This window comes from Stegostoma tigrinum, chromosome 6 (genome assembly GCF_030684315.1).
Source record: "Stegostoma tigrinum isolate sSteTig4 chromosome 6, sSteTig4.hap1, whole genome shotgun sequence".
NCBI lineage: Eukaryota > Metazoa > Chordata > Chondrichthyes > Orectolobiformes > Stegostomatidae > Stegostoma > Stegostoma tigrinum.
This window is the reverse complement of record NC_081359.1, coordinates 42,676,995-42,700,844: the sequence shown is the minus strand read 5'-3', so window position 1 is coordinate 42,700,844 and position 23,850 is coordinate 42,676,995. Positions and strand designations below refer to the sequence as shown.

Here is a 23,850-nt window from a genome sequence, read left to right as displayed (position 1 = left end):
ATGTTTCGTCACCATTCTAGGTAACATCATCAGTGAGCCTCCGACGAAGCTTCGTCGGAGGGTCACTGATGATGTTACCTAGAATGGTGACGAAATGTCTGAAAATGAACCTTCCAGCTCAGCGAGCAATTTCACATCCAGGACCTCAACCTGAACTACAAATCTTCTCAAAACTCGCTCTCTCCTCTAATGTTACTCCTTAAAATTCTTTGACTAAGCTTTTGGTCACATATCCTAATTTGTCAATTAGCCACACTCTAGCCTAATATCGTGGATTAGTGTTATATTTTGTTTATATTAATAATGCAATTGTGAAGTGCCCCATGATACTTTATTAAATTTAATGCATTATATTAACGCAAGTTATAGCGGTAACTATAACAACTAAGCCACAATTTCTCTGTTTCTCAATTTTTATTCAGTGCTACACCTTTATAAAATACAAAAAGATATCATAAGCTGTGAAAACATTCTGAGGATATGAGAGCATTATAAAGTGACAAGATATTAAAGATCTTGAGCCTGTTCTGCCATTCATAACATTTTGACTGGTCTTCTACCTCAGCTACACCTTTCCATTCACAATCACAAAGATATTATGCTGTAGAGGAGGTCATTTGATCCATTGTGTCTACACCTTAGTGTACTTTCTTCATGCCCTTGCTGATTAATTCTATTCAAAGGACCATCCAATGCCCTTGTGAATGCTTATTCCATATCCCTGGTTGCTTTGGTACATAAAAATCTAATAATCTCTGACTTGAACATTCTCAACCACTAAGAATTCACAGATTTTTGAGGATAGAAAATCATCTTCAATTCCAAGGGACTGCCTTAGAGAAAGAATTTACGATAATGGTAAGCATGAACTCAACACTTTCTGAAGAAAGGTTCTGACCTGAAATGTCAGCTTTCCTGCTCTTCTGATGTTGCCTGGCCTGCTATGTTCCTCCAGCTCCAACACTGTGTTGTCTCTGACTCCAGCATCTGCAGTTCTTCCTATCTCCTCAACTTCCATAAGCTGATTGTAATATTCGAGCCCTTCATGTGCAAAAGCAGCTTTTGAAATGGATGAATGGTGGCCTAAAGTGGCTTCTGTAATCACCTGGCCAAATTGAGACAAGCTCGTGAAACCATCAGCAAACACGGATCAGTCTGATCTAAAATTAGCAAGATTAACAAAGGGCCGAAAACTCTGCTGAAAAATTGGTGGGACTGTAAAATGCAACCCTACATCCAACTGTTTCCCTTAATCCTCTCCTAATTGCAACCTGAAAAAACCTGAACACATTTCCCTTTTGTGAACTCATGTAATATCAGTCAGCTCATATTATGATTTTCTAAGTGTCCTCTTATCATGTCCCTAATAATCAGATCAAGTTTTCATTATTTTGCTGATAATGTTTTGATGCATTCCACACACTCAGCAACAGCATTCAAAGTTGTGTCAGTATTTTAGAGAAAAGCCGCATCTTCATAACATTGACATGATGCTGAGGGCAGTAATAGACCTGAAAATCCTCTTTCAAATTTAGAAATATTCATTTTATTGTTCTAACACATTGGACAGCTAATTCTGCTTAGACTACCAGCATTTATATAGAAGGGCTTGGTTCCACTCAATTCTATTTAACTGTTTACTGTCAAGGTCTTCAAATTTTCCTTTCAAAGAAAAGTCTTATCACTGAGTCTAGTCACGGTTTAGGCCGAACTGACAAAGTATAAAAAGCTTCGGAAAATGCTAGTCACCATTTTAAGCGTCAGAGATCCAAAGTCTGACCCTCAAGGTTCACAAAACTTAACATCTTTTCTCACTTTGAGACGACTAAGGACAATGTACAGCAGCAACAATAAGCAAAAATGTAGCAGATAATGGAAACTGAAAACAAAACTGGCTAGAAATATTCAGCAGGTCAAATAATGACTTTAGTGGGAATAGTGAGAATATTGTGTCAATTGTGAGCTTCTCATCAGTAGAACCGTGTTTGTCCTTTTCATGGAAATTACATTTCTTGCAACACATTTTGTCCTTATTAATTGATTAATCACTGTGTTAGCACAATTTGGAATAGGTAGCATCAATTAACAACGTGAGAGATGAATACAAACTGGATTAATAAGGCTCAATGAAGCCTCACAAGGAGCAATCAGGTGACAGATGCCCTATTTCAGAATTAGTCTCTCTTTCCCTCCATGACAATGATCGACAGCTGGCCCACATGCTCCATTATGGCCTGTCGATAGATCTAATCTTCTCCCCACAGAAGCCCCAGAGACTTGGAATATAGATCAAAGTGAAATCTCCTTACGAGACTAAGCTGCAAATAGATCAGAACTGCGGCTCTGTTACTGTAATTGATAGTGCAAACGTGTCTCCTGTGACCTGAAGAGGACATCCTTTACATAAAAAGTAATTCCCATTTCTGACCCTTCCAACTTTCCTCAGATAGCTCACTCACCATGCTTACAAAAACACTGTCAGAAAAACTGTAGGCACTGCACATTGCAAAGGCAAAGGGTAAGCTAACTTCCTCAGTCAACATGATCATAAACAGCTGCACTTTGAGTTGAAACTTTTCATTCATGTCCTCACTTTTGTGTTGCTGCAGCCCTAACTCAACTTAAAAACAAGCCATATTTCAGTGTTACTTACTAATCCCCTGTGCTCAAACAGAGCTCTCCAAACTTCTAACAGCATGATCACAGAATGCTGAACAATTTCTTTTCAATTTAGCTCACTCCTGTTCCTGTTTTCTATGTTTCTAACGCCAGTTTCCCTGCCTGTTAACACAGTGAAAAGCTCAAAATATTTCATTTTGCCATACAGTTGTTCTTTGGTTGTTGTGGGAATTTGCTTTTCTCAAATTGTGTGCCATATTTCCTCCATTACAAGAGTGACTACATCTCAAAAGTACTTTGTGGACTGTAAAACGTTTTGGGGCATCTGTTGGTTGTGAAAGTCAGAAAAAAAAATACACACTTTATCTCCAAGTAATGTTGTAGGAAATCAATGTATCAACAGATAAGTGTACATCTGCAATTGCTCTCTCAACTATTATGACTTATATGTGTATTCATACTTCTTGCAGGCTAATTTTTCAATCAGGCATTGGGAGAGGAACTTCAGAGGCAAATGTACCAGGTAATTGTAAAAGTGAATCAAGACATGATCTTTAAGGTGATAATGTTAAAACTTCCATTCAAAGCAACTCTTTCCCCTGTTAACGTTGTTAATGTTCAAATTAGATCAATGGGGCTAACCGCAATTAGGAAGAATCACTGGCAGCAAGTCAAGACTGTGTTCTGAAAATGCTCAGATCTTTTCCTGGAAGCTTCAACCCAGTCCATAAACCCTGTAAGTTGTCTTACTAAGCCGCATGGCACCACAACCTTTTGATGACAATTTTTTATTACTAACAGGCACCTAACATGTATGGAGAAATTGTTGAAGTTTCTAATCAAGCATGGGGAAACTGAACATGGGAAAAAAATTCACTTAACAGTCCCTCTTCCGCACCTACACAGGCACAGTCCCTCTTCCGCACCTACACAGGCCCCAAACCCCACCTCTTCCTCCGTTACATTGATGACTGTATCGGCGCCGCCTCTTGCTCCCCAGAGGAGCTCGAACAGTTCATCCGCTTTACCAACACTTTCCACCCCAACCTCAAGTTCACCTGGGCCATCTCCAACACATCCCTCACCTTCCTGGACCTCTCAGTCTCCATCTCAAGTAACCAGCTAGAAACTGATGTCCATTTCAAGCCCACTGACTCCCACAGCTACTGAGAATACAGCTCCTCCCATCCACCCTCCTGCAAAAATTCCATCACCTATTCCCAATTCCTCCGCCTCCGACGCATCTGATCCCAGGATGAGGCATTCCACTTCCGCACATCCCAGATGTCTTCAAAGACCGCAACATCCCCCCCGCAGTGGTCGAGAACGCCCTTGATCGCGTCTCCTGCATTTCCCGCAACACATCCCTCACACCCCGACCCGCCACAACTGCCGCCAGAGGATCCCCCTTGTTCTCAGATACCACCCCACCAACCTCCAGATTCAACGTATCCTTCTCCGACGCTTCCGCCATCTACAATCCAACTCCACCACCCAAGCTATTTTTCCATCCCCACCCTTGTCTGCCTTCCGGAGGGACCACTCTCTCTGTGACTCCCTTGTCTGCTCCACACTCCCCTCCAACCCCACCACACCTGGCACTTTCCCCTGCAACCGCAGGAAGTGCTACACTTGCCCCCACACCTCCTCCGTCACCCCTATCCCAGGCCCCAAGATGACCTTCCATATCAAGCAGATGTTCTCCTGCACATCTGCCAATGTGGTATATTGTATCCATTGCACCCGGTGTGGCCTCCTCTACATTGGGGAAACCAAGCGGAGGCTTGGTGACAGCTTTGCAGAACACCTCCGCTCGGTTCGCAACAAACAACTGCACCTCTCAGTCGTGAACCACTTCAACTCCTCCTCCCATTCCTCAGACGTCATGTCCATCATGGGCCTCCTACAGTGCCACAATGATGCCACCTGAAGGTTGCAGGAACAGCAACTCATATTCCGCTTAGGAACCCTGCAGCCCAAATGGTATCAATGTGGACTTCACAAGCTTCAAAATCTCCCCTTCCCCCACTGCATCCCAAAACCAGCCCAGCTCATCCCCTCCCCCCACTGTATCCCAAAACCAGCCCAGCCTGTCTCTGCTTCCCTAACCTGTTCTTCCTCTCACCCATCCCTTCCTCCCACCTCAAGCCACACCTCCATTTCCTACCTACCACCTCATCCTGCCTCCTTGACCTGTCCGTCTTCCCTGGACTGACCTATCCCCTCCCTACCTCCTCACCTATACTCTCCTCTCTACCTATCTTCTTTTCTCTCCATCTTCGTTCCGCCTCCCCCTCTCTCCCTATTTATTCCAGTTCCCTTTCCCCATCCCCCTCCCTGGTGAAGGGTCTAGGCCCGAAACATCAGCTTTTGTGCTCCTGAGATGCTGCTTGGCCTGCTGGGTTCATCTAACTCCACACTTTGTTATCTTCCCTTAACTAGGGACAGCCAGAATGGATTCATGACAGGTTGGTCATACCTGATAAACCTCGTTGATCTTGTTTCAATTGATGACTAAATTAGTGGGCAGGGGCATATCTGTAAACATTGTTCCTATGACTTCTAGAATGCATCTAATAAAGGCCCACAAAAGACAGTGTTAAAGAATTAATGTCAAATTACTGACATGGCTGGGCAATTGTTTCAGTGGTAGTTGACAGCAAGTGAGAATAATGGGTAGGTACTCAAATTGGCAGAATGTAATTAGTGATGTGCCACAAGGATCTGAAGGCCTCAATTATTCACATTATTTATTAATAACTTGGATAATGGCATATAAAGTCAAATTTCCCAACTTGTTAATAACACAAAATTAGGCAGCATTTTTGACAATGCACATCATTACATAAAATTGTAAAGGAATATGGATTGCCTAAGTGAATGGACAAATATGTGGTATATGGAGTTCAATGAAAACAAGTGTTACATTATCTATTTTGGACCAAACTAGGATAAATCAGGGTACTTTCTAGATTGTGTAAAGCTAATTATAGTGGATGGAAAAAGAGACTTGGGGTAAAAATGATGCAGAAAATGTTCAGAAAAGCTAATGTAACGCTGCCCTTGATATCTAGAGAACTGGAGTATAAGGTCATAGAAGTTGCTCCGCAGTTACATAAAACCCTGGTTACAAAGCACTTACAGTACTGTGAGCAGATGTGGGCACCACATCTTAGGAAAGACATATTGCCTTTGCGGGGAGTACAACATACAACATATCCAAGAAGGACACCTGGGCTTCAGGAATTAGATTATGAAGACAGATTATACAAATTAGGCTTGTTTTCTCTAGAATTTAGAAGGTTAGGGGATGATATGATCAAAATCTTCAAGATATTAACAGGAAACAATCAAGGTAGATAAAGATAAACTATTTCTAGTGGTTGGAGAGTCTCGAACAAGGGGTATAATTTAAAAATTAGGGCCAGACCACTCAGAAGAGATGTTAGGTTTGGAACTCTCTGCCATAAATGGCAGTTTGTACTAGATCAGTTGTTAGTTTTAAATCTGAGATTGATAATTTTTTTGTTAAACAGGGATATTAAGGGATGTGGGCCAAAGGTAGGTTTATGGAGTTAGGAAACAGATCAGTCATGATTTCATTGAATTGTGGAACAGGCTCAAGGTACTGAATGGCAGACTCATGTTCCTGTGTTCCTATATTCATCTCTAAACAAGATATAATTGGCAACAACAATGGAGAACACCATCATAGCTAAATGCTTTGATACCACTGCCTCCCTCCGTAGCACAAATCTTGAAACTAAATAGGCTCTAGTACATGCATGATGAGCATGTAACTTAACCAAAAATAATCATCTTTCAGTGTATGATGAGAGGAAATATTGCTGGAGATGTCCCTTGGCTATTTTTAGAGTTTAGTTTAGCTGGATATTGTCAAAGTACTGCTTTCTTCAATGACGTTAAGTTTGATTTATTGTTGTCACATGTTCTGAGACACAGTGAAAAGTATTGTTTTGTATGCTTATATAGGCAGATTGTACCTTTCAAATGTTAGGATTGTAAGTGACTATTCTTATACACAACAGTGAACTGAACATCCACTACAATGTATTCAATTACACAAATGTCTTTCAAGGTTCATTGATAGAAGTAATTTGTTCTCTTTCTGCACCATAACCATGCCAGGTTTCTGTATCACTGAACATATTGTAACTGCTATGAATAAGAATCTCCATGCGGAACAACAATTGGGTAAATTGCAAGTGACAGACTCAAACGTGAAACAGGAGCCCAACAACATTTATTTTCCATGTAGTGCCTAGCCAACATATATTCTATTGCCAATATGTGATAGACTTTCTATGAGAAACTGAATGTTAATGTGCTGGCTTACATAGTCTACCTGAGAGTAGAGGTCTACCTGGCTTTTTTTTTTAAAAAGCCGCCCACAAAGGACTATCAGTCTCTGTGGTGTGGGTTTGCAATTTCCCAACACCTGTTTGATCTTGTGCCTCATGAAGAGGATCTCCAGGCCTCCACTAACAGTGATATCACCAAGCAGGATAAGCAGCCAAACACGGACAACAAACCAGGAAGTAAACAATACCTAGGACTCTTTAATGCCACAATTGATCAAATGTGGCCTTGATATCAAGGGCTGTCACTCTAATTTCACCCCTAGAATTCAGCTCTTTTGTCAATGTTTGAACCTATGCTGTGATGAGGTCAGGACGAACTGGCCCTGGCAGAACCTAAACTGGACACCACTGAGCAGATTATTTCCAAGCAGATGCTGCAACAGTATCAGCACTGTTGATGACACCTTCTATCGCTTTACTGATGATCGAGAGTAAACTAATGGGGTGGTAACTGGCTGGGTTGGATTTGTCCTTCTTTTATGCACTGGACATACATGGGCAATTTGCCACATGATTGAGTAGATGCCAGTCTGTACTGGAACAGCGTGGTTGGGGGAGCAGTACTATTGTTGAAATTTTGTAAAGGCCCATAGGCTTTGCTGTGTAGAGTGCCTCCAACCATTTCTTGATATCAAATGGAGTGAGCTGAATTGGCTGAAGACTGGTATCTATTACTGGGAACCATCCAAGGAGGCCGAGATGGACTATCCTCTTAACAGTTCTGGTTGAAGCTTGCTGTGAATGATTCAGGCTTACTTTTTGTACTCGTACATGAGGCTCTTCCATCATTAAGGTTCGTGATATTTGTGAAGCGTCCTCCTACAGGGAGTTGTTTAATTGTCCATCACCATTCACAACTGGATGTGGCAGGACTGCAGAGTTTAGATCTGATCTGTTGGCAGTGAGATCACTTATATCTATCACTTGCTACTTATGATGTTTGACATACAAGCAGTCCAGTTTGGTAGCTTTACCAGTTTGAATCTTCATTTTTAGGTATGCCTGGTTCTGCTCTGGGCATGCCATTCTGCACTCTCCAGTGAATCTGTGGTTGATCCTCTACCTTGACGGTAATGGTTGAGTGGAGGGCATGCCAGGCCATGAGGTTGCAGATTGTACTGGAGTGCAATTCTGCTGCTGCTGATGGCCTTTAATGCCTCATGGATGCCTAATCTAGAATCCTAGATTTGTTCAATGGCTGTCCTATTCAGCATTGTGATCATGTCACATTGTGCTAATTCGTGGTGAAGGACCACTACTAACATGCCAAATGTTTGAGTGGAACAAGAGGCAGGGTGCCTCCTGGTGATGAGGCAATATGGGACACTTGCCGGCTCTGCAGCAAGTGGCTCAAGCCTCCTTTATATCCACAAGGTTCTGCCCATGTCAAGCCACTTTTCCAGTACACATGGGTTTTAACAAATCCATTGTCCTCATCAATCCCACCAGTCATCTCCTGATACAATCGATTTAGTCAGGCCAGACCTTCCTTTTACAAATTCTTTCTCACAGTCCCTCTGAACAATATTTTATTTTAATCTTCTTTCCATTTGCTCATGACCGAGTTTAGGCTGGCGAAACCTCAGCTGTCACGTCTGCTTTTTTTGGGCAATGACACAGTGTTGGCGGCCTTCCAAACTAACCCTACAGACATCAGTGTCTCATCGTCGTTCGTTCATTCCTTCCTTCGTTTCTACATTCCTTCATTCATTCCTTCGTCCGTCCGTCCCTTCGTCCCTTCGTTCGTTCATCCGTTCATCCGTTTGTTTGTTTGTTTGTTTGTTTGTTTGTTTGTTTGTTTGTTTGGCCCACATGTGGCAGGTCCTTAACACTGATCTAGTTTCCTCAGAGCCAACCCTCAGACTGAACAGATCCTCTGACACTCCTATTTATATCTGTAAACCGGGGCTCCCTGATTGGACCAGATTAACAGCTCCAATCAGGAAACACACATTCTATGAGGCCAACCTCACCGACTGACCTCATTGCAATCACTACATCTCTCCCCCTCTAAATTCAAGGACATAGGCCTGTTATTGGCAGCTCCTCCTGAAGAATTTTAGCATCGGGTGAGGTCCCTCCAACTCTGCCACTAATACAGGGAGAGTGTAATGCACAGTAGCTCACCTCTTGCATCTAGGGCATCTCTGAAGATGAGAATGATTGCTTCAGGAGCATGCTTTTCTCTCATCACCTCCGAAATAATTTCACAGAGGCCGGTATTCTGTCACATAGTCACGCTTTATCTGCACGTGGATAGTCTTTAACACTGATCCAGTTTCCTCAGAGTCAGTTCTCAGAGTGAACAGAACCTCTGGCATTCCTGTTTGTGTCTGTTGGACCAGATTAACAGCTCCAATCAGGGAACTTAGGTTTTATGACGTCCACCTAGCTGACCTCATTACAATCAATACATCTTCCAATTCTCTCGCACTGTTGTAAACAGCCATGGCTGGAAAAGGATGCACAAATCCTCCTGTATTTCTTTCTTTGTTTCTCTTGGGAGTTTAGGAGACTTTTCATACTTATTGGGTACTTTATCAGTAGGTAGTCCTCTTGTTGCAGATACTTGGAAATTTCTCAAACATTATGCTTAAATCATGTCAATGTTGACAAGGATCAGACTACTACAAATCCTCCTTGCAGATTTAAAAACTCATTGCCATTTGAATAGTGAGCTGACAAATCTGTTGTACGGAATGTGAAAGCAGATATTTTATAAACACAGTGATAATGGGAACTGCAGATGCTGGAGAATCCAAGATAACAAAGTGTGAAGCTGGATGAATACAGCAGGCCAAGCAGCATCGCAGATGCTGCTTGGCCTGCTGGGTTCATCCAGCTTCACACTTTGTTATTTTATAAACACACTTGCATTGCTCTCCACTTTCCTGGGTGCTAGTTGGCTGTTATATAACTTGAGTTAACCATTTAGATCAAGATGTGATTTCAAAAGAAACAAAAATCTGAAAGTCAAGACAATGTCAAGATCTATTGCGAAATGTCTGTCAGTGAAGTTTGGGTGGCACAGTAGCTCAATGGTTAGTGCTACTGCCTCACAGTGCTAGAGACCAAAGTTCAATTCCAGCCTTGGGTGACTGTTAGTGTGGTGTTTGCACTTTTTCCCTGTGTCCACATGGTCTTCCTTTGTGTGCTCCAGTTTCCTTCCATAGTCCAAAGATATGCAGGTTAGATGGTTGGCGTCTAGGGATGTGCAGACTAGGTGCGTCAGCCGTGAGAAATGTGTAGCTATGGGGATAGGGTCTTGTCTTGATCTGGGCAGGGATGCTCTTTGGAATGTCAGTGTGGACTTGTTGAGCTGAACTGCCTCTTTTAAAACTGTAGGGATTTTGTGATTCTTCACACCAATATGAATCAAGCTGAGCAAAGTGACTGTGCTTCTTCTTTGTAGTCAATGACATTGTGTAAAACCTTCAATTGAATTAATTGTTGGCATTTCACTGATAACTACTAATCTCCTTTGTGACAAGGACAGTCGGCTAAAGAGTGATATTCTTTCTACATCAAAAAAAGTTACATTTTCGTGAGGTACATTGGTCCAGACACTGAATTCAAACCTAAAGCTGAAAGAATAAACAAAATCTTTCAAGAGAATGTTATGCTCAGTGTAACCTTGAGACCTAGAATTATGTGTTATTGGATAACAAAGGGGTGCAGCAGCTTCCTTACACGAGATGTATCTGGACTCCTTCCAGTACTATTACTCTTTTGAGATTCTTGATCTTTGCTAAATCAGATGAAAGACCACAAAACTGCAAAATTTTGAAAGTGCCAATACACTTACCATCAAATTTCTTATGCCTGGAAACAAATGTTGTACGCAGAACGTGGCTGGTTTCTTCTACCATGTTTTCAAACTCCAATTTGCTTTGCTGGCTCAGCTTATCCTCCATCTCTGAGGTGCAGCATGTGAAACCTTTTGAACATATTCGCAGATGCTCCCCTAGAGAAATTGAAAACAGAATTAGTCATTTAGCAGTAAATAAACTGGACATCAAATGCAAATTGATATGGCGGTTTGAGGTGAGCTTTGCAATGAAATAGTTATTTTCCTTGATTGTCTGGATGTTACGACAGTTCTAGCGGACCTGTTCCATGTTGTTGCTCATGTTGTCCCCGATTCGTTTGAATTTTTCTACTTAAAAAACATCGACAGGTCGTTCTTTTTATTTTTACCAGGGTTTAGACTTTGCAGTTCAACAGGTTTTTCTCCAGAAAAATTTTCAATAATATTGGACAGATAATGCATGTTATCTCCTTAAATTGATAAAAAAGGACATTGGATGATTGAAGGAAGAAGGTAAATGTCAGTTCTGTTCTGACATTCAGACTTTTCTCAATTTCTTAAAAGATGGTGAGGGAGCTTAGGAAGCAGTCCCCTGGGGATGAGCCTGCTTGAAAGCATGCAAAATAAAACCTACAACATTGCAAACCACATTGTCTTTTTAATTGTTCATTGACACCAAACGGGCAAAATATTGAAATTTTAACTGACCTATTGCAAAATTTGTTGAAATTCAAAGATTTTTATCTTTCCACTGAAATACACTAGATATTTGAGTGTTAGTTGCGCATAGAAATCAGCATTGTGACGCAAAGCTAATTTTGAGAATGGTTGCACTACATGATCATTTATTAGCCAATTTTAAATAGGATTTCCTTTTTCATTTTTGGTGAAAGTTATCTTTAAGAGAAGCTACATCAGTACAGCCTCAGTGACATGATTTGTTTGACATCCAGTAATCTATGAGCCAAAACATCCAAGCAAACACATAAACAGCAAATTTAAATGCTAAATATGAAGAATAATCAAAGTTTAATGCACATATTCAATGAACTTTATGTCTTACTAAAACTGAGTATCATCAAGAAGATTAATGTCAGCCTGATGATCTCCTACTTGATATCCAAAATATCTTTATCTCAAAAAAGCAGTATCTTCACATTACAAATAAATTTGTTATTATCAAATAGCTGCACTGTCTTTTCATTTATGCTTGCTTTCATGACATTGCGCAAATTACAAGACAGGGACTACAAATACGAAGTGAATAAGATTGCTGTATTTTGAACTTGCCTTTTCAGTGTAGGGTAACATGATGCAATGAAGATGGTCAAGTAATCTGCTTTGGATTTTGTCCAAAAACAAGCCTAGAAAGCTTGTTTTGTAAAGGTTAAAAGGTCGCATTGATTTATTGTGAAAAAGGTGCAAGATATTCACACAAGTAGGCAATGGCAAGAAGATCTGTGTCGGCAACAGGTAAACTGATAGTGTCCAGGTTTCACAAAAAAGTGTTAGAAATGAAAATGGTTTAATAAATGATTATAAACTGATTATAAACTTGACTTGATTTGCAAAATTGAGACAAGTTCAAAGTCAAAAAAGATAACTGCTTAGAATATCTACAGGGACACAAGGCCCATATGATTTGTGTTGCCACAGGAATGGTCTTCAAGACCTTGAGATTCTCTAGAAAGCTTTTGTAGTATCAATTCACAGGAATTTAAAAAAAAACTCTTAGCCTCATGGATAGATCTCTCTGTAAGAATATGTGAGAGAGCAAAGAGAGAGAGCGCAACCAGTCCAACAACTGAAGCACCGAAAATGTTATCTTTATTAATCACTCTGTAGAAGGCAGTGGAAACTTCAGCAAAGACTTAAGAGGAAAAGCTTATGAGAATTTAAACAAGGCTGGAAGATTCACCTAACTTTGAGAAGTGGCTGCCTTCCTGAGGACATGAAGATAGGTACAGGAGGACCAGTCCAACAACAAAACTACATACTTGATGGACGATGTGTAGCAGCCAGGTCAGGGAGAGGTCACTGCTGTAGGTTCCTCAGGATGCATCAAAGCCTAAGGAGGACTAAGTTTTTCATATCTGATTCCATATCCTGGCAATCAGCAAGCAGAGCTTCTCCACAGGCTGCATACTTCCTAGAAAACCATGGCAGCGCTGTCAAATGCTGGATTCGGATGTGAAGGCTGCAGAAGTAGGAGGTCATCCTCTCCCAATGACTGAGAGGGTAAATGTTACTCTGAACATCTATGACTGGCTTCCTCCCCCATCTGTGTGGGATCTCCTGTGCTCCCAAAATGCTTCAGAACAGTGACTGCTGCCAAGTGGCAAAAGTCATACCAGTTCACTTCATTCTCTTTGACAGGGTCGGTGATGCAGCCTGGCAGTAGGATTCAAGAATATAGATGTTTCCCTGAGGTGCAGGGCACCATTGACTATGTGGCACTGAGAGGGTTGTAACACAGCACTGTGGAATTCACTGACAAGATGTAGTTTCATTCCATTAATAGTAAAGTGATCGATGGTCACTGTTACCACATCCTGAAGGCATGGGGCTGCTACCCTGACAACTACTGTGACTCCTACATGCTGGAGTACTATCAAGCATCTGTTGCAATTGAGGATCCAGATACTCCACAAGGATTGTTATGGGGATGATAAGGATTATCCATTGTGGCCATGGTGCAGAACACCATTTTATAACCCCCTGACTAATGCAAATACAATATGGCCTATTGCTTGACCAGGGCCACGGAGGAACAGACAATGCTGCTGCTAAAGACATGGTTCCACTGCTTGGATTGGTCTGGTGGAATAGCTCTTCAAAATAGTTCACACAGAGTATGCCACATTATTCTGACATGCTTTGTTCTGTACAAGTGAAGCAAGCAACAAGGTGATGTAATAGATACTGAAGAGCTGGGGAAAGGAAGCAATTTTCTGATGAGGTAAATGAGGAGGAAGCTGTTCTTCTCCACAATAGAGCTCAACTGTGTACAGTGCTACAGCCAGATAAATACCTGATTCCAGTAGATGACTGCTGGGTACAGCAGACCATCATGGAATGTAACATAATCATGAGTCATTATGATAACATTTAATTTTCATTGTGGAGGTGAAATGTAGCCTGTAGTGGTTTTATTTGTGTTCCCTTTTGGTAACTGTAAATAAAAGTTTACAGCTTTGAATTGTCTAATTGCTTGTCTGTTTGTGATTTTCCCCTCCTGGACAATGAAAAGAGACGGGACTACAGGGGACATTTGGGATGAAATAATGCTGGCTTAGACAGGTTGCCTAGATGAGATGTAGTTAAGGACAAGTAAACACTATGAAAAACAAAAGAATCTCTGAGGAAGGGTCACCAGGCCCGAAACGTTAACTTGCTTTTCGTTTTTGCTCCTGAATAAACTTCATGGCCTGATGGTTAAACAGAATAGGCAATGCTTGGTGAGTGCACAGTGGTCTTTCTAAAATGGTGCATGTGGCCGGTATACTGGTATTTCAGCAGAAACCCAACAAGTGGTGAGTTTTTCCAGGAGCAAAGAGAATGGGGCTAGAATTGAGCAAATGGGTTGGTATAGGGAAAAGGTAGATAAGACCACTAGACCAGAAGAAATAGGCCAGGAGTAGGCTGTTCAGCCCCTTGAGCCTGCTCCACCGTTCAGTAGGATCATGGCTCATCTGACATTCCTCACATCTACTTTCCTACACTTGTCCTATAATGCTTGATTCCCCGACTGGTCAAGAATCTTTCGCAGCCTTATATACACATAAAAACGATGGCCTCACAGCTCCCTGTGGCAAGGAGTTCCAAAGACTCCCAATGTCCTGAGAGAAGAAATTCCTCCTCAACGCAGCCTTAAATTGGCGCCTCTTTATTCCCAGATTATCCCCTCTGGACCTAAACTTTTCTCATGAGGGGAAATATCTCAGTGTCTCAAGTCTCTTAAGAATCTGATATTTTTCAATGAAATCACTCTCACTCTTCTAAACTCCAATGAGCAGTTGCAACTTGTGTAATCTTTGTTCATAAGGCAATATCAGAGATCATCCATGTGAACCTTCTCTGAATGTCTCTAATTAAATATCTCTCCAAAACTACTCACAGTACTCCAGATGTGATCTCACCAGCAATTTGCAGTTTCTGTAAGACTCCCACACTCTGATACTCCAACCCTCCTTGAAATAAGAGCTAACATTCCATTCACTTTCATGATTACCTGCTATAGCTATGTGCTAGCTTTCTGTGGTGTTTGCGCAATAATCCCCAAATTCCTTTGTATTACAGCTTTCTGGAGTTTCTCCATTTAAATAATATTCTGTTCTGTTGAGCTTCTTTCCTAAATGAACAACTTTATATTTTTCCACATTATACTCCAAATATTTAATGAGGCCAGTTTGGTAAGGTGTGGTGAGGAAAATATACTGGAACTCAGTGAGAGAAACCCTCTTTGAAACTGGACAAAGCTGATGAAGCCAAAAATACTGAATGATTTTCCAGGAGGGATAGTAGGAACTGCCAGTGCTGGAGAATGTGAGATAGCAAGGTGTACAGCAGGATAAACATGGCAGGCCAGGCAGCATTAGAGGAGCAGGAAAGCTGAAGAAGGGTCCAGACCAGAACCATCAGCTTTCTTGTTCCTTTGATGCTGCCTGGCCTGCTATGTTCATCCAGTTCCACACTGTGTTATCTCATGAGTGATTTACCATCCTTTTTTACATCTCTCTCCTGAGCCTTTTATCTAGGTGCACTTTATTTGACAACATCATCACGAAATTCAATGATTTAATGATAATGTTACTCTTTCCTTTGCGTTTGGTTCTTCTGCACCTACTGGCTGTTTAATCGCTATCTTCAACCTGCTTCCCTAGTGCATCTCCTGAAATTATGTCCTTATTATTAGTCAATATTTGTTAACTATGTCTCATTTCCAGTCACAGGGCTGGCATGGTGGCTCAGTGATTTGCACTGCTGCCTCATAGTGCTAGGGATTGGGTTCAATTCGAGCCTTGGGTGAATATGTGGAGTTTGCACATTCTTGCTGCATCTGTGTGGGTTTCTGCTGGGTGTTCTGGTTGCCTCCTACAATCCAAAGATCTGCAGGATAGGTAGATTGGCCATGCTAAATTGCCCTGTAGCATCTAGAGATGTGTAGATTAGGTGGGTTATGGGGATGGGCCTGGATGGGATGATCTCAGACTCACTGTGGACTTGTTGGGCCGAAGGGCCTGTTTCCACACTGTAGGGATTCTATGACTCCATTGTTCTGGCTCTCTCTACCCTATGGTCATTCCACCATACAACCCTTTTGAACGGATTTTATCGTTGAGGTTATGATCATGCTCTTCCTGCACCTCATCTAATTCAAGCATTTATGTTACTTAACATAATCTGTGTATGCATAATTTGTGTATAGCCCATTCCATTCATTTAACAGTGCTCATCCATGCATGATTCCTTCTCTTGTTACATTTTCATTGCCATTGCTGCAAATTAACTAGAATTGAAATTGGCTTACACATGATTTTCTTGCACCCTAGCTATATCTTTGTGGCTATTCTTTACTAACACCCGACCTATTGTCTTGGTTTTAATATCACTCTATTTTTTCTCACTAACAGTACCCTAGTCACTGTCCAACATTAGGTTCATCCTGTTGGCATGAACCTCTTTTCTTTCAGAGGAGTGCATGGGATGTTCGCATAAACGTACGTTCCTATACAGTGATGAACAAAATAATGAACATTATACCTCCATGGGCTGATGTCCACCTCAGCAAGATAAAAGATGGAATGGAAAGATTGTAAGCAGCTCAATCAACAGTGTTCAAGACCAAAAACATGCCCCACCATATCATGTGGATTATGGTTGTTGCCACTTCAGCGAGGGAAGAAATAGCAAGGCAAAGAAGGTGCCTTGAAGATTTTATATTAGGGAAGCTCTGTTCAAGGTACAGAGTGAAGGCCTCAGTGCTGCCTTCCCAGTTCACCGGGTTGTGGTAGCTAAACTGCAGGTTTAAAGGTCAGTCAGCACAAACTGTACATCATCTCAAAGCTCCAATGAGAAAGTAGGCAGGAGAAATGAGTCCATCTTAACTAGAACTCAATGAGTAAATCCTGCAACATTAGGAAACAGGCAAGAGGCCAGGGGCCATGTGAGGTGACATTTGATACAGGTAGCTTGGGATATTGTTAATTTTGATAATGGCCTGGAAACAACACTATCACCCTGAGTGACGAACCAACTTTTTTGAAGGATGACATTACTTGCTCCTGAATGGAGAGACATCTATAAACAGTGGCCTAAACATATACTCATGTGCCCAAGTGCCTTGCTGCAATCATCACTTGATGTGGCAGCAAAGTGACAGAGAACGCCAGCTCCAAATTGCACTTCAGAAGATGAGAAAAAAAAAATTCTGAAGGTCACCTGCTGGAAGATGTAAACAAGGCTTGATCTGAGTCACCAACTAAACCCCACTCCCACTTCTGAATGATGCTTCATTCTGGTGGCCCTGGCTGGTGTCGCTTTACATCAAAACAGCAAAGCTGCATTAGATCTACTTCAAAGAGCAAAGCAGCAACACAACACCGGATACATTCTCCCTCAGTTGGTCAGGTGGAGCTTGAGGTGGACAATGCCTCCTCAGTGTAGATTTCATGGAATGGGGGACTATTATCAGTGGACTGTGAAGTTTGTTAATCGGGCCATTCCAAATCCAGCACCTCCACCGCGGAGACGAGCAAGTGCAATTCCTATCAACATCTACACTCCAGTGCTGTAGGTCAACTATGTGCCACACAGATTGACATTTAGGCATGCGGAATGCCCTGAATACAATTCTGAAATCCACATTATGGAAGAGATATGAGAGCACTGGAGAGGGTGCAGCAGAGAAGTACCAGGATGTTGCCTGGGCTGGAGAGTTTCAGTTATGAAGAAAGATTGGGGTTGATTTCCTTAGAGCAGAGGAAATTGAGAGGAAACATGATTACGATGAATGAAATTATGAGACACATAGATAGATTATTCTTTTCTAGGGGAATAAAACTTTACCCTTGACGGAGTGATCAATTGGGGGCATGGATTTATGGTAAGGGCAGCGGGTTTAGAGGAAATGTGATCAAAAAAATATTTTTAACCAAAGGGCGACAGCAATCTGGAACTCACTCCCTGTGAGGGTGGAGGAGATTGAAACCTGCATAGCATTTGAAAAGTATCCAGATATGCCTTTACAATGCCAAGGTATTCAAGGCTATGGGCCAAGAGCTGGAAAATAGGATTAAAATAGTCAGATGGTTATTTTTGATTGGTGTGAACGCAATGGGCAAAAGGGCTTTTTTCCTCTGCTGTAGATAAAACCATGGAAATGATGCAGCTCAGATGGGGGCCATTCAGACCATCTTGTCCATGCTGACCTAAAGACACCCAGATACCCTATGTAATCCCACCTTCCTGAACACAGCACGTAGCCCTGCAGTTGATTGATTGATTGATTTATTGTTGTCACATGTACTGTGATACAGTGAAAAAGTTATGTTTTGCCTGCTATGCAGGCAGATCATACTGTACCAAGTGTATCAAGATAGCAGAACAAAGTCCAGAATTTAATGTTACAACTGCACAGAAGTTGCAGACAGAGAGATCAAAATTAACATTTCAGCCTGCTAATGGGGGGATCTATACATACATGTATTCAAACTTTTATTATCTTCTGAAGGTGGGAGACAGTATAACCAGGATGGGAGGGGTCTTTGATTTTTCTCTAAGGATCCCTACAGGGTGGAAACAGGTCCACACCAACCCCCAGAGCATCCCACCTAGACCTATCGCCCATAATCTACACACCCCTGAATGCTACAGGCAATTTACCATGGCCAACCGACCTACTTTGCCCATCTTTGCACTGTGGGATGAAACTGGAGCAAGCCCACACAGGCACAGGGCGAATGTGCAAACTCCACAGAGATAGTCGCCCAAGGCTGGAATTGAACCCGGGTCCCTGGTGCTGCGAAGCAGCAATACTGAGCCACTGTGCTGCCTGACTATGTTGATTGCTTTTCTGAGGCAGTGGGAGATATAGATGGAGTCAATGGATAGAAGGCTGAATTGCCTGATGGATTAGGCTATGTTTACGACACTGTAGTTTCTTGCTGTCTTGGGAAGGGGAGTTACCAAACCACACTATGATGCATCCAGATGGGATGATTTCTATGATGTCTCTATAAAAATTGGTAAGAGTCATTGCAGACATACCTAATTTCGTTAGCCCCTGAGGTAATAGAGATGTTGTGCTTTCTTGACCGTTACTTTGATGCGGATGGACCAGGGCAGGTTGTTGGTGATCATTGCTCCCAAGGACTTACTGCTATCGACCATCTCCACCTCAGCATGATTGATGCAGACAGGGGCATGCTCTCCAGTCTGCTTCCGGAAGTCAATGACCAGCTCCTCCATTTGCTGATAATTAGGTACAGAACCAAGTGCTTTTTAAAAGAGTTTAGGGTCTCTGCCTCTACCATCAACTCAGCCAGTGAATTCCATATACCCACTACCCTCTGCATAAAAACATTTTTCCTCAAATCCCCTCTAATCCTTCTGCCACTTAGCTCGAATCTATAATCCCTGGTTTTTGAACTCTGTCATGGGGAACAGGTTCTGTCTGTCTACTCTATTTCTACCCCTCACTCATGTCACCTCTTAGCTTTCTCTGTTTGAAGGAAACAAGTTCAACCTCTCCAATCTCTCCTCGTAGCTATATTTCTCTGGGCCTGGCAACATTCCAGTAAATCTTCCCTGTACTATCTCTGGACCAATGGCACATTTCCTGTAATGTCAGGACTACTGCTGCATTTAGTACTCCGGTTATAGCTTCACAAGTGCCTCGTACAATTTCATCATTCTATCCCTACTTTTGTTTTCTATACCTTTGCCAATGAAGGAGAGCTTGCCATATTCCTTTTTTACAACCTTATCTACCTGAATTGCCACCTTTAGGGACATGTGCACTTGCATACCAGGATCTCTCACTTCATCTGCCCCTCTCAATATATTTCTATTTATTGTGTGTTCCCATTTACTGTTTGACCTAAATGCATGATCTCACAATTATCAGTGTTTATCTCCAATTAACACTTTTCTGCCCAGTCCCCCAAACCATCTATATCATTTTGAAGCTTATAACTATCCTCTACACTATCCACCATGATCTCTACGACTGTATGACAAAATTGTCTTCCTTGGTTATTTCAGAGGCTTAGATGGGGAAAAATTTGTTAGGAGTATCTCGGAGCTAAGAAAAGGGCCATGTTAGATCTTGCACTGGAAATGAGTCTGTCTAGGTGAGCAAAGTTTCAGTAGGGGAGCATTTTGGGAACAGTAAGTTTTAAGGTAGTTTTGCATCAGGATAACACTGATCCTCAGGTGAAAGTGCTAAATTGGGAAAAATTTACTTGCACAATATTATGCAGGAACTGGAAGAATTGAATAGAGAGCAGCTGTTTGAAGGTAAATCCATGTCTGACATGTGGGAGTCTTTTAAAAGCCAGATGACCAGAGTTCAGGACTAGTATATTCTGTGAAGATAAAAGATAAGGCTGGCAAGATTTGGGAACCCAGGATGATGAGAAATGATGTAAGTTTAAATAAATTTGAAAAGAATGCATATACAAGATTTAGAAATCAAACAGACCTTTGAGGAGTATAAAGAATCAGTAAAGAACTTAAAAAGGAAATTAAGACATTAGAAGGGGTCACAAAATGTCCTTGAAAAGGAGGTTTAAGGAGAATTCTAAGGCGTTTAATATACATATTAGGAACAAGAGAGTAACTAAGGAAAGTGTAAATCCTCTCAAGGACAAAGGAAAGAATTAATGTGTGTTGGCAGAAAAAATGGGTGAGGACCTCGATTAGTACTTCATACTGGTATTTACTGAGGAGAAAGACATAGATGATGGTAGGTTTAGGCAGGGTTTTGTTGATTAAGAGGAAGGTGGAGTAGGATATATTGAAAACCATTAAGGTAGATAAGTCCTCAGGGTTTGATGGGATCTATGTCAGGATAGTAAGGAAAGCAAGGTAGGAGATTGCAGGGCCTTGACAGAGATCCTTGTATCTTCTTTAGCCAGTGTGAGGTCCCAGAATACTAGACAATTGCCAATTATTTTCTTTGTTTAAGAAAAGCAACAGGAATAATCGAGGAAATTAAAGGCTGGTAAACCTTATATTAATTCTCGGGAAATTATTGGACAAGATTCTTAGAAACAGCATTTACTTGCGTTTGGAATCACATGGGCTCATTAGGAATAGTAAGCATGGCTTTATACAGGGAAGGTCTTGTCTCATAAACTTGATTCAGATTTTTGAGGAAGTAACAGAGATGATTGACAGTGGATGTTGTCTACATAGACTTTACTAAAACATTTGACAAGGTCCATTATGATAGCATGGTCTAAAAGATCAACTTGGATGGAATTCATAGTGAGTTGGCAAGTTGGACACAAGATTTCCTTGACCATTGAAGACAAAGGGTAGTTGTGGAGGGGTGTTTCTTTGACTGGAGGTGTATGACCGATGATCCACAAAGATTGTACTGGGACCTCTGCTGTTTGTAATACATCTGAATAATTTGGATGAAAATGTTGGCAGTCTGTTTATGAAGTTTGAAGATGTCATGAAAATGGTGGTGCAGATAGTGAGGAAAGATAACAAGGGTGCAGCAAGAAATAGATCAGCTGGAAAGGTGAGCACAGAAATGGCAAATGGAATTTAATCCTGCCAAGTGTGAGGCGATGCATTTTTGGAGGTCAAATGCAAAAAGTAACTATCGTCAGAGAGAGTCAAATCTCTTTCTCACTTTGTAAATGTCAAATACAAAGGGATATGGGCTTAAGGTAAGAATGGGAAAGCTTAAAGACAATGTGAGAGGAAAGTTTTTGATGCAGAGGTTTGTAGATGCCTGGAATGCACTGCCAGGGGAGGTGGTAGAATCAGCTGTTAACACAGTTGAAAAGGCATTTAGCCAGACATACGAATAAGCAGAGAATAGAGGGATGTGGACCATATGCAGGCTGATGGGATTAGTTTAGAACAGCATCATAGTCGGCACAAACATAGTAGGTCAAAGGGCCTGTGCCCGTGCTGCACTGTTCAATGTTCTATATTCTACATACAATGCGTAGGAACCTGAATCTTAGTACCCACACAGCTCCATAGTCTGCACAGTTATCCAATTCACTTTAAACTTATTCTCAAGGAAAACGATATGTTGAAGAAGAATCTTTTTTCAGGTAAGCCAGAAGGAAATGAAGCAGCCAATCCCATATACTTTTTGTTACACTGTCATTTATAGACAAAGCATCAAGAAAACTGTTTAAACTTCGAAATCACAAACCGAACTGAATACTGCAGTCAAGAAAGTGTGGCTTTATAATTTAAAATTCAATGGCCAAAAGGAGGGTAGGAAATTACAGAGTTATAGAGAAGATGCCTCTGAAAATTGCAATATTCCCAGTGGAAGATGAATAAGCAACCTGTCCTTCGTCCATCTCACTTTGAAAATAACTCTCTGAAGACTGGAAAAATGCCTTTTTTCATTTATGAAATATATGAAATAACCTTCTGGCTAAAAATGTTACCGACAAATAAATGCATTTATGGATCAAATGCAAATTGGAGAGTGCTGCAGGACTCATAAATATAAATCAGCGTTATTTGGCTAGAATGTATCTTAGGGTCACAACAAAGATTTTGTACACTGTGAAGAAAACACCTTGAATGTAAGGCTATCTCACTCATTTAAGAGGAACATTTTTAACAATATTTGTTGCAAAAACCCCTTTATATTTTCATCGTTGCACGGCTATGAAAGTTACATTCCACTCATAAGATAGCCACAGATGAGTGCATATATGACCTTCAAATATTCCAATGAAGCAGTCTGCAAAATGTACTAGATATTATAAATTTCAAAGTGCATCTCTGATCAATGATTTACAGGGGAACAGTATTGCCCAATGTCCTCTGCAAATTCCCTCACTAGCCTGGAATTCTTTATGAAGGCAAGGTGGAGCAATCAGCATCTAATATCATGTTGCAATACAATCAACCAAAGTAAAAGTCTGGACATGTCTGTTGTGAAATATTCTATATTACACAGACTGCAGTCAGCAACAAGAGGGATTTCTGTCATGTTACTGAGGAAAACAAGATTGTGTTATACTAAGTTCATCCAATAATAATCTCATGGAGGAGTGAGGAAAATGGGCATGTGATCTGAATATTGCAGTCAAGGGGCGGTATGGACTTGTTGGGCTGAAAGGCCTGTTTCCACACTGTAGGGAATCTAATCTAATCTAATCTCTCATCAGGGAGGAGTGGCCAGATATGAAGTGACATGGAGGTGCTGGTGTTGGGCTGGGACAAAGTTGGACAAAGTCAGAAGTCACAAGACACCAGGTTATAGTCCAACAAGTTTATTTGAAATCACAAGCTTCCAGAGTGTAGCCCCTTTGTCGGGTGAAGTCCAGATGAAGAGGCTACACTTCAAACGTTTGTGATTTCAAATAAACCTGTTGGACTGTAACCTGGTGTTGTGTGACTTCTGACTGATGTGAAATGGCCTATATTCTAGAATTGTCAAAGAAAAGTGAAGGAAAATAGACACAATCACAGTAATGTGTAACAGCTCCACAAACAATACCTAAGGATTGGACAAAAATGTTTGTATCTTTATTAAAAAGAAAAAATCTAATTCATTTTGTTTTTCTCCCCTCCTTAAGATGTTGACATTTTAATACCATCTGTAGCACTTGGTGTAAGAGGTTAGGAATTGTAAAGGAATCTCAGACAGTGATCAATGTTGGGGATTTGATACCAGAAATCTCTACAGCCCACCTATGCTCACGTGCAGAGAAAAAGAGAGAGAGAGAGAGAGAGAGAGAGACAGACACACATGAGGATTCAACCTAAGCATTGCTGTTCTCTCTGGCTCACCTGAATACTAGATAAACATATCAACATAGGAAATAG

General features: G+C 41.3%; 1 protein-coding gene across 1 annotated transcript in view; it reads right to left on the bottom strand.

Annotated features, from left to right (window-relative positions):
- The window catches only part of gpc6a (glypican 6a), a 936,149-nt gene that overhangs the window by 641,007 nt on the left and 271,292 nt on the right, over window positions 1–23,850 (bottom strand). The window contains exon 2 of the mRNA XM_048532607.2: window positions 10,807–10,965. Coding sequence (XP_048388564.1) covers window positions 10,807–10,965 — 159 coding nt within the window. The remainder of the gene's footprint in view (window positions 1–10,806; window positions 10,966–23,850) is intronic.